This window comes from Solea solea, chromosome 3 (genome assembly GCF_958295425.1).
Source record: "Solea solea chromosome 3, fSolSol10.1, whole genome shotgun sequence".
Taxonomy (NCBI): Eukaryota; Metazoa; Chordata; class Actinopteri; order Pleuronectiformes; family Soleidae; genus Solea; species Solea solea.
The window spans coordinates 29,534,227-29,550,300 of record NC_081136.1 but is presented as its reverse complement, the minus strand read 5'-3'; the positions used below and the strand labels follow the sequence as shown (position 1 = coordinate 29,550,300).

Genomic DNA, 16,074 nt, shown 5'->3' with positions numbered 1-16,074 from the left:
AATGAGAGAAAATGGTGGGAAAAGGTTTGCGTAATATGGACGTAAAGTATGAGATTATGTGGACAGCCTACATACATGCACTCTCAGCGTAGTCCTGACTGAACTCACTCTCTCATGCACATGCACACACATAGGTGTGATAGACTTTCAATTTGGGTGTGGAACGCCCTCCAGCTTTCTGCCTTTTTCCTCACATGTATTTTTCATGCACTCCCAGCAGAGGGCCTGTGTAGAAGAGAGGACTGTTACAAGGTCATGCAATGCGGGGCTACGATTATAATTAATCTATAATGTGTACACCAGTGGCAGTAATCTTTGCGATGGGAGTTTAGTGGCTCAAGCGACAATAGCATCCTCCATGTAAAGCAGTTAATGAATGTGTTTTTTAATTTCTAATTTTTAAATATTCAGTACTTCAGTCAACAGCTCACCTGTGTGATTTTTCATGGTCAAATGCAAAAATACGTTCACTATAGCAGGGCCCAAAACACACAATCACCATTGTGTTTGCTTTATGTTGAGAAGACGTGAGGACAGGCGCTACTACAAGTCCCAGAATGCATCGTTCTCGTTTCTCTGCGCTGGCGATACCGCCGCGTTCAAGTCCTCCTCGGAATTCTCACTTTTCTAGTAATGAGTAATGAAACTACCCGTTAGTTTCCAGTGATGTGCCTGAAGGGAGGGCTTTGCAAGTGTGAGTTTTAATTGTGATATTCATAAATGAATAGTTCGTCCTTAATTTATATGGATTTGAAAACATCTGTGGAGACAACCGTACAAATGTGTTTATAGGCTATATATCTTTTTAATTTGTTCATACAAGCTAGCAAGTGTGTAGCTCATGAGCTCCAATCTTTTAAAAAAATGTACACGTTTTGGTTCTTTAGCTTATGCTAATAGAGCGTTAGCTTCAACCTGTGACAGTAACAAGTTGTATGATTTGTTTTGTTATCGTTGTATGTCAAATGTTCTCATTTAATTTTTTTGCCAACCTGTCCAAACTTTAGTCAGCCTAAATGCCTGTTTGTAGTGGGAATGTCAAACAAGTTATGAATGTCAATGACATGCTAATGATACAAAAATAACAATGAGGGACATTACAATTATACTTCTTTTTTTATTTATTTATTACAATTATACAAGGTAACAAAGGAAAAATGAAACACAGCTGAAAGGTTAAAGATCCAGTGTGTAAAAACTACTGATATCTAATGGTGAGACTGCACATTGTTACAGGGGAGTCCTCGGTTCACGCTTCATTTTCTCTAACAGGGGAACGACAGAGGCATTTGCCTACAAAAAAAAGAGGGGTTTTGTCTTTAGTTATGTGGTAAACCTCTGCTCTAAAATGCAAAACACAACAGTCTGGATAATCTGTCTAATTGGGTGCTGTAAAAACACGGTTGCGCAAGATGGTGGGCCTTGTCTTACCAGGCTTATTCTAAAAACCAAACGATATTTAAAGTGATTATACACATATACAAACCCGTTTGTGGGCAGTGTATTCAGTTTCTGCCACAAACAATAAATAAATAAACCCACACTGGATCGTCAATGAACTGCAACAACTGCACTTGTTTCCTTTTATTATTTTTCTTCATTTTTTTTTTATAATTCTCATGTCATTTGGTATTATTAGTGGTTGTTTGTTTACTTGGTGTAATTGTTCTTTTCAGGACCCTTCAAGTACCCGGACTTATCAGCTGCCACATTTCCGACGGCACTTGAAGGCATCACGTCTCCGTACCACAACGAGCAGCAGCAGCAGGAGCAAGAGAAGCAGCAGTCGCAGCTCTCTCTCCCTCTGTAACCTAAACAATGACTCCTGCTACAGAGCGGAGGAAAACACACCAATAGAATGCGATAACCATCACCTAAACGCTGCTTTTAAATGAACCGACCGTAAACATGTGGATACCTACTGAACATGAAAAATACGGCGTTGGTAAGTTTATTCCCTTTATGTTGTTTATGTCTTTTCTCTGTTGGTAACCGCTGTCCTCTACGTTCACTCGCCTTCAGTTGTAGGGCATGTGTTAATTATGTGTGGATGGCGGGGGGGGGGGGCTCGTGGAGGTGAAAGTGCCTCCACGAGAGATGATTCCCACCGGTGGGAACTGATTGTGGTTATTTGCAATGAAGCAGCACCAGCTTTCTTTCAAACAGCACGGTGATGAGAAGCTGGATTTCATCTGACTGCCACATTGCAAAGCATAAGGTTGTCGCTGTGAGTGACCCCCCCCCCCCCATGGTCTGCCAAATGAAATGCCACATATTTATTTTTTCCACTCCACGTTTCATGCCCTATTTCTCCCTTTGTTTTACTTCGATATAATCTTGTGGGCTGTTTAGACTGTGCATTTCCTCTTGCTACTCCGGCTCTGTTTGAATGGGGGGGTAACATAAATAATAATAAATCAAATTCTTGCCACAGTCAGTCGCTGGATGTCTGTATATTATCCTCCAACCTCTATGAAAGAAAGGCAGATATGTCTATCAAAGCAAATAGGATATGTAAATCAGTTGTGGTGTATGCAGGACTGAGATTGCTCCGGACCATGATCTGATAGGTCCTGGAAATGTGTGAATCCCATCCTACAGTGCATTGTTCCAGTCTGTCTGTGGCTCTGGGTTGTTGAAGTGAGACAAACAAATGACAACAACACAACCAAATTAGGGGGGGGGGGGTGAAAGAAAAAAAAAATCCCACACAGACTTTGTCCTGTTGGTGTGGTAGGAATTTCTTTTTTGCCTGTGTGTTCAACACCAAATAGAGGCTCATTGAGATGTGGCTGCTGAGAGGCGGCTTAAATGTCTCATAATAATATTCCCTAGAGATATTGGTCTGTTCTGTGTGTGAGATGCTCTGGTCTGATCCCACAGCCGCGTGAAAACGAGCCAGCGATCGCTCTGCAATTTTCTTGCAAGGCTGCCAGGAAAAAGCGGCCTGTGAAATATCTTAAAAACTAATAAAATTGTTTTTTTGTTAAGCGCTAAATCATCTCAATTATACATCTTCACTCTTACTGTTCGTGCTTCCCTGTGGTTGCATAATAAGGTTCCTGTTTCAAAAGTTGGGATGTGTACGAAAAATAACCGAGCCATACAGTCCCACTTTTTGGCACCGATCTGTTGGGATTCCTAGCACAGTGGTAGAGCTAGACACACTCCAGACCATAGATTGGTCAACAGAGAGTCATCACTTCTTGGCGACAATGGGAATAGAATGGGAAAAACACAAAACTACCTTTTTCTTTTACTTTCTTACCCAGACAGAGAGGATTCAATGTTGTGTTTAGTGAATTTTAATAGCGTGCATCAGTGTTGAAAGTGACACGCTCTTCGTCGAATTTGTTGGTGGCCTACATTGTGTCATGCTGTTATGATGTTGTGCTATTTGTGTAGCTGACGGAGCTATTGCCATCTGGTGGACATGCAAGCCAGATCGTGGTTTGCCATTCCAAACTGTACCATAGTGATTTGCACTTTAGATATGTTGCCTTCTGTCCGAAAAAGCACAACATGCCCCCATGATTCTGTGCCCACAGATCACTGATCTTTGGCCTCCCACTGTCAAACACTCAGGTCTTGGTCTCTTGACTGCTCTGTTAGATTTTCCCCTTGTGTGGACTTCACTTCCCTTCACTGTCTATATGACACTGCTAAAAATCTGATGTAATTTACTGAGCAGTTATATTATATTACCCATAATCCTATTCAGAACAGAGTTCCCTGTAGCCCATAGCTTCCACATTTTGATTGAGAAAGATTTTCTCCCCCCGGTTTTAGCCACTTAAACCCATTTCCTCTTGTCAAAGTTCATTTGGCTGGATATTATAGAAGAGCATTTATTTTGAAGGCTAAATGCCAGTCGCCATTGTCCCCAAACTGCTAGAAGGGGCCCTGTTAATTGGATTAAGGCTCTTTATCCCTTTTCCCTCAACAACAGTAATAAGACTCTTTTAATTAGCTCAGATTTATTTTTTAAGACACATTTTGGCCCTTTTTTGTGGCCTGGTCCTCTTTAAGGAAGGAACTGGGGTGTTTTCCTGTTGTGTAATTTAGGTTACATGATCCACAAACACTCACGGACACACACACACAGATATGGTGGAGCTTTCTGGTGACACATGTTGGTCAAGATGGTTTTGTTTTTATTGTACGTTCTCAATCACCGTCTGAAGAAGATGCCATTCATTCAGTTATGGATCAGTGCAGACATGACAGAGATTGAGGGCGTCATTACGGCTGGCATACGCTACATAGTAAGTTGCCAGATGCACTGCCAATCGCACTGGAAGTCAAACTTATTCCAAACACATGAAGATGAGGTGAAAATCTGGGTCATCGTTAACATGTCAGGGATGGTTCTAAAGTCATCCACAAAAATTGACAGATATATTGTAGTTTTATATAAGTGACAGAGTGAGCTTACGTTTCACTTTCAGAAAGTTGAATTGTGAGATCAGGGGAGTACGGTTCACATATTTATCTGTTCACAGTGTTTGGTATATTAGGATCTTTTTTCCTCCTCTGTGTGAAACAACATCCAGTTCATTCATCACACAAACTGAACCAAACGCCCTGTAATAAATGGTACATGTTGTGACCATTTGTCAAATGCTCTTAATGAAATACTGCATATTGACGGCTTTATACTCATCACAACACGTTAGTAACCCCTCATATCAATCATTTTAGATTTTCCAAATGATATCCTGAATTGATTTCACATGTTTCCATTTAATATGCTTATTGCAAAGTTATTATAGATGCAAAGGCAAAAATATTCCATCAACCTGCCACCGAATTGTTGAATTGTTTTGCTAGAGAAAAGGATGACCAAATATTTATCCTTGTAATGAAATAACCACACATCAGCTATGTTCATTGATCCACAGATTTAATCTCTACCTAAATGATTCATGCCCCGAAGCCCAGCTCTTGCCTTTCTACAGGTCTCCACAACTTACTGGCGGCACAATACATGAAATGTATGGAGTTACTTTACATCTCAACACAATTAACATCATTGATCCACTTCTCTCTGAAGTTTTCCATGCAGACCAGTTGGCTTATCTGTGAATGTACTTGTGCAGAATTGTTATGATGTCTAAATATTGGCACTATTAAGCCCCCTATCTTAGCCATTTTAAATGCTACCTCCTCCAGGTGCTCTCAGCAAACATTTTATCTCATTCTGACAGAGCGGCAGGCGAACTTAAAGGGCTTGGAATTCCTCGGATCCCTGAACATTTGATCTCAGTTCAAATCGAGATGTGATCAGAATGTCTTGCTGCGTAATTGGACGGTTGCAGTGTTTGATGTATATTCGCTTACTGGTGAAACGTGGCTCGGGAGCCTCTGCCCCATTGATAAAATATGAATGGGCTCCTGTTGAGTTGATGCTAAGGTTCCCATTAGCCCACCAGTAGAGTGATTGCTGGTTTTTAACCTCAGGCGAGAAGGTTAGAAGATTGATGAGATGATGTTAATATCTGATTCCTTAATGGACTTACTGAGCTTCAGCTGTGGAGACATTAGATTGAGCCAATGGGGACTATCTGTTGAAATTCTGAATGCAAAGATGGATTTATGTTGTAATGTAATGAGGTGAAAGAAAATGAAATAAGGCACAAGAAACTGAATTGTGATAGCTCTTTATTATTAAATGACTTGTAGGGGACCAAAGGCAGAACACAGTTCGACTCAGTTACTGACGACACAAAATACTTGAGGCTGTGTTTTGTCATGTTTGAAGACTGCACGCATAAAGTTAACGCCAAAGACAGAGTGAGGCCTTTCTTCTCATTAAGGCTGCTTGATACAACCAGTCAAGCATGTCATTGCTCATCCTAATTTGGACACATAATTAAACAATTTTAACGAGCTGGTTTAGTTGAGTTCACCACCAAAGGTTGATAGGAGAAGCTTGATTTAATGCGGAACCCGGTTCCATTTTGAGCAACGAGCTCCATCCATGGATCTGTAGATCTGATTTATCATTCGAGGGGGGCGATGTCGGCCCGAGGTTGACGTCGGGCCCGGGGCTTTGCTGCTCTCCCATGGTTGACATCTCTGGTTTCTCTAGTTGGCAAGATGTCACTGTGGAAGAGTTGAGGCGGGGTGGGAGTGATGTGGGCACGTGTCAAGGGTGGACTCATTGTTGGGGCATCCAGCTTGCCCTGTTACCTCCTCGATTCAACCCCCCCCCCCTTACCCCTGATCCCGTAGGGGATTAGCAGGTTGTTTTGGAGGCGGCCCTGAGGCCCATTCCACCATTATATCCATGATTTCCTAATGCGGCATGCCCGTTGTATGGTAGAGAGTGGGGGGTGGGGGCGTGGTGAAGTGAAGCTTACCAGCTTGTAATTGCTTCCTCGCCTGCCGCCCCATCTCCATCTGCAGAGATAGTGTCCCTTCTCGTCCGTGTGCGCACACAAATTTGCACTTATCCTCCAGTGCAATCGTTCAGCGGGGAAAGAGACTGTCGGACTCTCCCATGTGAATAGAACAGATGCAGAAAATAAAAAAAAAGAAAGGAAAAGAGTTAATCACCGAACCCACTTCTACACACAAGCTGTTCCCTGGTGTGCGCATCGTCTAAGGGTTAAATAAATCTACATGGACATGTGACATATGACGGGCTCGCGCAGTGTTTTATTCACGACTGATTCACCAGGACAATAATAGCAGTTGCAGCACAAACATGGTCTGAGAAGCGAGGAGAGTTGGAGAAATGCAACTGCTTTGTGCTAATCAACTGCTCGATTTATAACGGAGTCCTCAATCAGGAAAGAAAACACATGAAACGGCACAAGCGCTTTCTGTTTGGACCCGGTAACATTAGATGCATGAAAAAGAGACAATTGTGTCGGCACAGTTTTGGCTTGTTGAAATTGAATTATTTCCCTGCTGTTCTTTCTTCAACTCCTTTGAGTCGGCCTTTACTCCAGGCACTGGAGAAACCTCTGTGAATCCCGTCGTAGTTGGTGACACAAACAAACCAGGGCGCTGTAATTGTCTGTCCGCATCCATGTATAATGTTGAGACAGGCAGCTGCAGGGAGCTTTCCTACTTTTCCACTCCAGTCGCGTGGGCTCGGTGTAGGGAGACGATGACACTCCTCAGCAATGGCCGAGTGATTTCTAGTTTAGCAGACTGCATCTGGCATTTGTAATTGTCATAATCCACATGCGGTTGACAGAAATTATTAGTGTCATATGCTTCTCCGTCTGATGAATATTATTATCTGCCTTACTGGCTCATTTGTGCGCTATTGGTTTCAGGGCTGAAACTAGCATTTATTTTTAATTATTGATTGAGTTAATTCGCTTGATTATTCACTTGTTCCATAAAATGCCAGAAAAAGCTGTTTTTATATTGATCTGCTCCGAGAAATAAACAAAATCTGATCTTTTGGTTTTTGGCAATTTGTTTAAATATTTGGCTTTTGAAAAAAAACAAAAAAAAACAGAAATCCTTTGCTGGATTCACAATTATGAGCTCTCTGTGCCTGTTTTGCAGGTTTTGTGTGATTCAGCATGGTTTGTGTTTCCCTTTCTCAATATCAATCCGTGATCCCTGCGTGAGCGAGGTTAATGGGATAAATCCTATTAGGAATTCAGCAGCTTAACTAATCAGTACTTGCTCCTGTAGTGGAGGTGAGTGCAGACTGTGCGTGTGTGTGTGTGTTTTTGTCATATGTGTGGGCAAGGAGTGGCAGGGGGGATGTGACTGACACATCATTTTTATAAATGAAGGGTGTCTGCTGGTGACAACAGCTGTGATGGTGGGTGAGAAGAGCTTATTATGTGACGAGATGCTTGTTTCTTGTGCTCATTTATTCTCGAAAAAATTATCGCCTGCGCTGGTTCAGTGTCAGTTATTTCTGTCCTGTGGGTGTAACCCAGGCTTACATGTATTGACCATAAAGGAAGTGTACATTGATTAGTGAAAGTGTTTGTGTGGTAGAGCCAGTGCAACGTACTGACCCCAAGGCATTTATTTTACCATAAACCTTACTTTAGTAATAGCTACCTCTGTTCAGCTGCAAGTTACTAAAACCTATGTACTTAATTTATTATTAATGCGCTAATAAAAAGGAATAGTTCTGTTCAGGTTGCATGTTATGTCATCAATGGATTATTGATGGCTAATAAAGTGTCAAGCCTTGCTTAAAGGACATATGCATAATTTAAGAAAGTGAAGAGCTAATGGACGTGGTTCATGTCTGTCTTAAATTACCTTGTTAATTCTTGAATATAGAATTGGCTTCTGACACTTTGATTTACACAGTCACAGTGGGGGATGTGCGGCCAAAGGAGATTCATACAAATCACTTTGATTCAATGCTTTGTTTTGCTGTTTGCAGTTAAACCCATTTCTCAGTGGGACGGTTAACCCTGGTCAATCCTAATCTGTGCTGGGACACTTTGTTTTTCCCCACAGCTTCTTTTCTCTTCATTTTGCTTTATTGTTATTGAGTGACAAACAAACACACATGTACTCTGGACATACAGTATGTAGCAGAAATGGATAAACGATTGGGAAAAATCAAATTATTATTTTTTTCTGATAAAAAACAAACTGTCGTGTTTATGCATATATATATATATATATATATATATATATATATATATATATATATATATATATATATATATATATATATGTATACATAGCGCCAAATGAAACGTGTACAAAGCCAGTTTCATATTATCTTGGTTAAGAAAGATGACTGTTGTGTTGTGACAAAATGCAATTCTGCAGTGTTTTGGCACATGAAAAACCAACACAGAATTTCCACATGAACATTGAAGATCACTGTTAAAACCGTGTCCAAAAATCTGATCTGTATAGGTCAGTAGAAAAACTGTGAGCTTGCTGTGGGTGGATGGTACAGAAGGAGATACCAAGTACTAAGAAAATTTTCTGTCACTTGTCTCAGCATTGGTTAGTTCCTCTTGATAGCAGGTCGCTGCAGACAATGTCAAGACTTTATCAGCTGTGAGATGGTCAGGATTAATGTCAGTGAGAGAGACCGACAGACAGAGGAAGTGGGAGAAAGAGGTCTTCAGTTAGAATGAAGGTGAATGCCATTGCTCAACCCTGACTTGTTTTTTTCAGCGCTGTCCACACCCTTTGGCCTCATCTCTTCTCTTCTCTCTCATCCTACTTTTGTGACCAGTGCCTTAACTAAATGGAATTGCTTTAGTGTTTCGGTTGTACTGAATTGGTTTTCTTCTGCTTCCTGTTGCATTTATTTGTGTCTTTCCCATCTGCCCCTTTACACTCCTGCTCATTCCTGTGGAGTGAGAGACAGCAGGTCACACTGTGGTGACCCTATCTTGCTTACTGCTTCTACTTCCTTCATCTATCACTCACTCATTTCTTATTTGTCTGGTTTTTCCCCAATCTCCTCTGTCTGTAGTCCACTTATTTTTTCTGTGCTGCAGACTGTTCGACCTTTATCTCTCTTCCACATGTGCCTCTTTCTTTTTTTTACCCTCCAAATCCATACTCACCTGTCCCAGATATCCCCAGATACGGTGTGTGGGTGTGTGTTTGTTGTGCCTCTCATTTGTGTGTGCTCAGGGTCACATGCATGCATATTTGTGGTAATTCTCTTCTTTGTGCATCTGATGTAGCTTTCTAATGTGCAGGTATGCATGTATATTGGTGTGTGCTTGCCAGAGCCTGAGTGGATTACAAGTTTGAAGATGATAAAGCACTATAGCACTATAGCTCTGGAGTAGAACTGTGTTACTCTGCTATTCATTGCATCCTACTAAAAATAATTTATTTTCAATGGATATACATTCCAAAATGAGGACAAAACAATGGAAACTATTGTTTTTTTTTTCTTGCTAACATTGCATAAACTATTAAATAAATCAGAAATCTCTCTTTCTGATACAGAGATTGCATACGGACAATGGTATGTCAAATTAGTGGTGTCTGTGAGCTCTAAAGATGTCGCATTGACATTGACCTGTTTAGCTTCCTTTCGTTCTTGAGTGAGATCGAACTGTTTCCATCGCTCCCTTTGCCTCTGTAAAGATCACAGTGGGAGTACCTGATGTCTGGCTGATTTCTGGGCAGCAGCCTCGCCGACCTTGGCTGCTGTTCGCTGCCTTATTACCCGCTCATTCTGTGCTTCCGTGTGTGTTCACCTCTCGTGCGGTATAATTGGTGTATATGTGGATTCTACACTTGCTCTTTGTCCCCCTTTGAGGTTTGTGCATATGTGTGCGAGCGATCTGTTTCCTGCTCTCGCTGTGCCACTGAAATGATAGGCCAGACCTCAGCTGCATGTCAACCCGCTGCATGTGAGGAACTGGCTCATCGCCCGTCATCCTCACCTCTCCGCTGTCAGTAACCCTCACTTCCCCTCTCTGCTCATTCACAGGAAAGCCAGTTTAGTATCAGTTTACGTTTCAAAAGGACTTTTCATTGCAGCCCGCTGCCGCTCGCTTGCTTGCATTCGTCACGGATCCTGTTTTTCAGTCAATGTGAAGAGACTGAAATGTTCAGGCCAATTGCAATTGATTTTTTGGAATACAAGACTGCTCAGTTGATTGAAATAGCTTCATTCTATACCAGAAGGTATAGGTTGTACAATATTCTGCAAAGGTTTTTCTTTAATTAGATTTATTCAGCAAAAGAACAGGGTTACACATTTAAAATGGGATTAACTCCAATCTGACAAAGCCCCAGTATATGATTACTTCAAAAGTGACTGGTTCATCCCTCCTGAATGATTCTTATGAATTCCTTAATTAATTGTGTGTGTGTTGTAGAGAGTTATTACCTCACACACATTAATCAAGTCGACTAAACCTCCAACTGCGACCCAGTTCACTTCTTTCAACTCCTCTCTTCAAACCAGTATCTCAGTGGGTTACTGTTCCTATTTGGAATGTTTATCCAGTTGAGAGGAAAGCTTTTAAATCACACAGAGACTGAAACAGATTTCTTAGTTAAATGCTTGTCTTGAATGAAAAAGCCCCCCAAACGTCTGAGACACTGGATCATTTGAAGTTTTGTTTGTGTGACAGGAGAAGACCAAGTGTCTTCCCGCTTCCTGCCTCTTATCATTGATTGAATGGGGGCTTTTCAGCATTCTTACAGCAACACCAAAGGTTGGCATTGCAGTAAATTGTAGGGTTTATTTGCTTTGTTTGTCTTTTTCTACAAGTTGCATAGGAGAGTTCGTCCTCGTGATTTTGTAGGCCGAGTTTTTCTTCTCAAACCATTGGAAATAAAGAAAGATTCAACAGTCATTGAATGCCTTTTCATGCTGTTCAAGTTTGACATCTGGAAAGCATGCTTACTTACAGAGAGTTAGATACGAACATTGATTTTGCTCTTACTATATGGCAAAAATATAGCTGGAACAAGCAGTATCTTAGCATGAAGACTGTAAGCCGGGAGAAATAGTCTGCTAACTCAATCCAGAGTTGAGTTGTGATTAAGACAAAATCATATCTCATTCTGAACAAACAAACAAACAAACCTGATCAAAATGAACTGACCTAGTCCAGCTTCCTTTGAGCTTCGCTGTGTTTACGGTCTTTTAACTAGATTGTCCTGTTCATTTGTTGACTTTAGCTTCTGGTTTTTGTCTTCTCACTTTACTCTCTACAGGAAAAGGAACATGCACATGTTCTTTAATGTTAATCTTTTTGATGCTGTACCGATGTCACACCATCAACATGAAACAGCACAGCACTAAACCAGACACCAGGATCAGTCCCAGCTCAAGTATCAGTTTCTTTTCTGCCTACCAGGCTCCACCAAAGACAGACAACATCCATTCACAGTGGGATTGCCTTGAGTGCCCCATTTGCCACAAGCCTAATCTCTTCCCAAGCATCCACCTGGTGTCGTTATATTTTCCAATGTCCACTAGTCAAACCCTCAGGAGAGGGAGTCTGAAGAACTAAAAGCGGAAGGTGGTGCTGCTAAAAGTGGTTGAAATGGATCCCCTTTGTGTGGGGGTGAGAGGGGAAATGCTGAGGAAAACCCCCACCGTGGATGACTTTGTGTGGTGAGGCAAAGCACTTGGTCTGGGCGATGATGGCGAATGGACACCTTGGACTGTTGATTCAGCCCCGCAGAAGAAATGAATCAGAGGATATGTTTTGTTTGTATGTATGACAGTGATGCACATAACATGAGCCCTAACTGTGAACCTGTGGTGGCTTATCTCTTAGTGGATGGTCCACATACCTTGTGAGGCCCCTGGCTATTCTTGCTAACGAGCAGTAAATATACAGACACTGACATGGAAGCAGCATAAGCTTGAACACTGGTCAGAAAAATCCTACATTCACACACATTTATTGAAAAAGATTTGTTTAACAACATACAGCATTGTGGTGGTTTTTCCCCTCGTTCTCAAGGGCATCTCAAATAACATCACAATCTGATAGAATTATTTTCCCATGGAGTAATCTTGGCTGTTAATGGATCAATAATTGAAATCTCTTTTTAGATCATGTATCCCCCGAGCTATTTATCTACAGCCTAATGACCTGTCACTGGTTGCTTTTTGACCTTGATGGTCAACACAAAGCCAAGTATCATCTTTCAGTCTTTGAGCAGTTTGAGCTTAAAGGAAGAAGCTTTCATGTTGTTTCGTTAGATTACACTTGAAAGAGGTTGTGAGAAGGATAGGCGAACATCAGTGATTTATGACTTTTGTCTTTGAAACACAAATCCCATGCTTTGTTTATGCAGCACACCCATAGCTGGCTGGTACGCAGACAAGCATATTCATCTTCCATCTGCCTCGAAAAATAACCTTGATGGGAAGAGCACAGGGCCAAATGTATTCTTCACAACCAGGACACATATGAGTGAGGAACATTCCTGAGCAGCTGTCCGAGTTTAGGCAGAACTTATCTTCTTCCCATGTCCTTCTTTCACTTCACTTTGGGCAGCTTTGGCCTTCTACTGTGCCAAGCTGACATAATGAGTATGTGGATGCTAAAAATACTGATGTGCAAATGGAGCATGCTTCACAGCAGACATTTATGATGTATGTTTTAGCATGGCTGTCGATGTTGCCGTAGCCTATTCCGTTACCTGAGGCAGTGAAGGAACAATGTCTTGGACTGTGATAATAAACAAAGGTTCAGCTGTTTCCCTTTAAAGGTGCTTTGATCAGTGGATGGGATCATGGACTACACATAGTTACTTGACTATATTTTTTTAAACTTCAGCACAGACCCTGTTTTTTACTATCATATCTACAGGTACATAGATGTTACCAGTTTGACTTTACATAACATATAGGGTTTGATGCATTTTCTCCAGCTTGTATTGAATTCAGTTGTTGGTGTGGTCATATTTGTGACTGACTGCGCTTGGATCCAGGCCATTGATTTGTAGGGCGAAAGTTTCCAGGCATCATCAGTGGTGATGCGTCACCCGGAAGCTCCCCCCCCCCCAGAACCTCATCTGGACTGCCACCATAATCCCCTTTGCACAGTCTATCCGTGTGCACTAGTAACCTTTCTGTCACCACCACCTAGTAATACAGACTGGGCGACAGGGACTGGCAATGACTGTGCTCGTTTGGCATGCAGCTGTGTGAGTGGTTCAAAATATACAGTATAGAGTCATACAGGCATACTTGAGCAAAGAATGTAATACTTTAATATTTGTTTACATGAGAACACATTCTGGAATTACATTTTTCAGGTAACCTATAAGGTTTCATTTTGTTGATTTTTGACAGCAGCCAATACACACACCATAGGCTGTACACTGAAAGTATGTTATAATTGTGAACAAAATCAATGCTGTTTTAGACCTCAAACACATTTAATGTGGTGGGTATCTGCAAAACCCATCAATCATCTATAAATGATTGACCAAAGGTATGTGCTTTACATCCAGTTGCTTCTTTCCTTCCGGGAATGTATAGACTAAGACAAGTAATATAGATCAAGTAAAGATAGGTTAAGGTCATAGGAGGCAGTGATGCAACATTATCGATGTCATCTGCCATAAAACACTTTATACAACATACGCCTTCATGCAGCAATACAGTATTATACTGTAGATGGCAGAGAGTATTGTGGTTATTGCAAAAAGTGATGAAATAAAACCGTCATTGAGTGACTCAAAACTGAGTTATCGAGTGTCAAAATATTTTGTTGTGGACCAATTAAGCTGAAAAATGATGATGGTGATAATTAGCTGATACAGTGGTACATCACTCATAATGTTAGCACCTACTGTCCCAATCATTATGCACCGGGCTTTACTCACCAACGAAAGTGAGGAGAATATTAAGGGAGAGAGAGATATGAGAAGGTAAAGAGCTGGAGATGAAGTGGAAGATGCAGAGAGACTCAGACTCCTACGGAACACGACGGTAGATGGGCTGTCAATAGCTGTTCCACATGGAGATCCTTCTCAGAGTTGAGCTGCCAAGGCTGGCAAAGCCTATTCCCTATGTGTCTGTATCTGCCCGTTTTGTGTTTCAGGAACTCTTTTCTGTAGCTCATTAGACTCTTTATGCTTTTCTTCCCCCAGGGAGCAGCAGGCATTGAACGGGCATGCAAATGAGGCTACCTTTCTACTTTGTATAATGGTGTTCACTTGGAACAGTGGGAGGAGTAAAACAAAGATGAAATTAATCACTGTAGCCTCATGCCTCCTCCCTCTCTTGGCCGTCGAAGCTCCTGCAGACTTTTTAACTAGTTTTATTTAATTACAGAAGGCTTTAGAGGGTGCACACGACTGTCGATGACCTATATTAGGAAACTGGGACGTGTTCGGTTTTTGTCGCCCCCTCCAACTTTCTTACTCCACTCTATTGACTTTCTCTGTGTGGACCAAAGCACGAGCAAATAAACTGAGTACAGCCATCAGTTTGACACTTGCTCTCCCTGTCTGTCCGCCCCTGTCTTGCTGCTGCATCTGAATTGGCCGGTGTCTAGTGAAAGTACATGGCCATAGCTTCTTCTACTCCCAGTTTAATCTGCAGAATGTTTTGGGGAATTGGGAAGCCCATCCATTTGCGTTCCCTAGCAGCATGGCAGCCATTATAAAGCAAATTGGACTAGAGTCTCTTTGTTCGCACTGATGTAGTCACAGTAATAGACAAGATTAAGGCAAAGTGTGAAGCAACTTCTTGAGCTAAAGACGAATTCAAAGCAGGCACTAGGGATTTTCTGGTGTGACAGTTGAGTAGTGGTTAATTATTTTTAAAGCGCAAGATGGCTAAAGTGGCTACTCTCTCTTTCCCGCAGTGTCTCTCGCTTGGTGTAGCTCTTGGCTCTGTGATTTCCTACGTGGTTTGCTTTGACAAACACTACTCCACTCTGCACTCCCTTTTGCCCGAGATTGATTCCCGAAAAGAAATAGTTCCAAACCGCGGTCACTGTCTCTTTTTCGTTCTTTTTTTTTTTTTCTTCATTTCTTCTAGCCTAAAGTTCTCCGACTCCAGGAATAATCCTCCTTGATCCACCAACGGCATGCAGTGCATAGGAAAATAGCCCAGAGGACAGCTGAACCCCTTAGCTCTGCTGGAATGTTTGACCACGGGCACGTGTGCACAAATACACACACATACAGACCATACATTCAAACACACAGTGAAGCACAGTGCAGAGCAGAACAGTACGGGTCGTTCTTAAGATCACTGGTTTGGAATTAGTTGCAAGCAACCACCCCGCTCCTTGTTTACACGAGCAATTTCTTATTCACGTCGACTGGAGATGAATTTAACAGCAAGTCTGGAGGAAGTATCATATACTGCACCGAGTCCTGCATTTCCTGACAGCAAGCACTGTGCGCGGTGACTAAATCACGTAAAAGGAAGGAAATCCATTTCCCACTGAAACCCATTAGTCATTGTAACACAAAGTGTACACACTGTTTTTTCACATGAAAGAAAGAATAAGGTCCGGTTGTTTGACAGTTCTTGCCGTAGTTTCCTGTAAATCAGTGTTTTTCACATTGTAAAAACAGTATTTTGAAAACTGTCATTAGTGATCATGCCCATATTTGTGTGTGTGTTTGTGTATTTGCTTTATGACATCCATTACTGGTCTA

General features: G+C 41.6%; 1 protein-coding gene across 8 annotated transcripts in view; it reads left to right on the top strand.

The window, feature by feature from the left end:
- Positions 1–1,695: 1,695 nt before the first annotated feature.
- The window catches only part of dock4b (dedicator of cytokinesis 4b), a 100,535-nt gene continuing 86,156 nt past the window's right edge, over positions 1,696–16,074 (top strand). For 4 of the 8 annotated variants that reach the window (XM_058623931.1, XM_058623933.1, XM_058623932.1 and 1 more), the window contains exon 1: positions 1,697–1,945. In XM_058623931.1, the coding sequence (XP_058479914.1) occupies positions 1,909–1,945 (37 nt within the window). In that variant the 5' untranslated portion in view covers positions 1,697–1,908. Of the gene's footprint in view, positions 1,946–16,074 lie in introns of all 8 variants that reach the window. The other 4 variants (XM_058623930.1, XM_058623929.1, XM_058623927.1 and 1 more) reach the window with 3 other exon arrangements.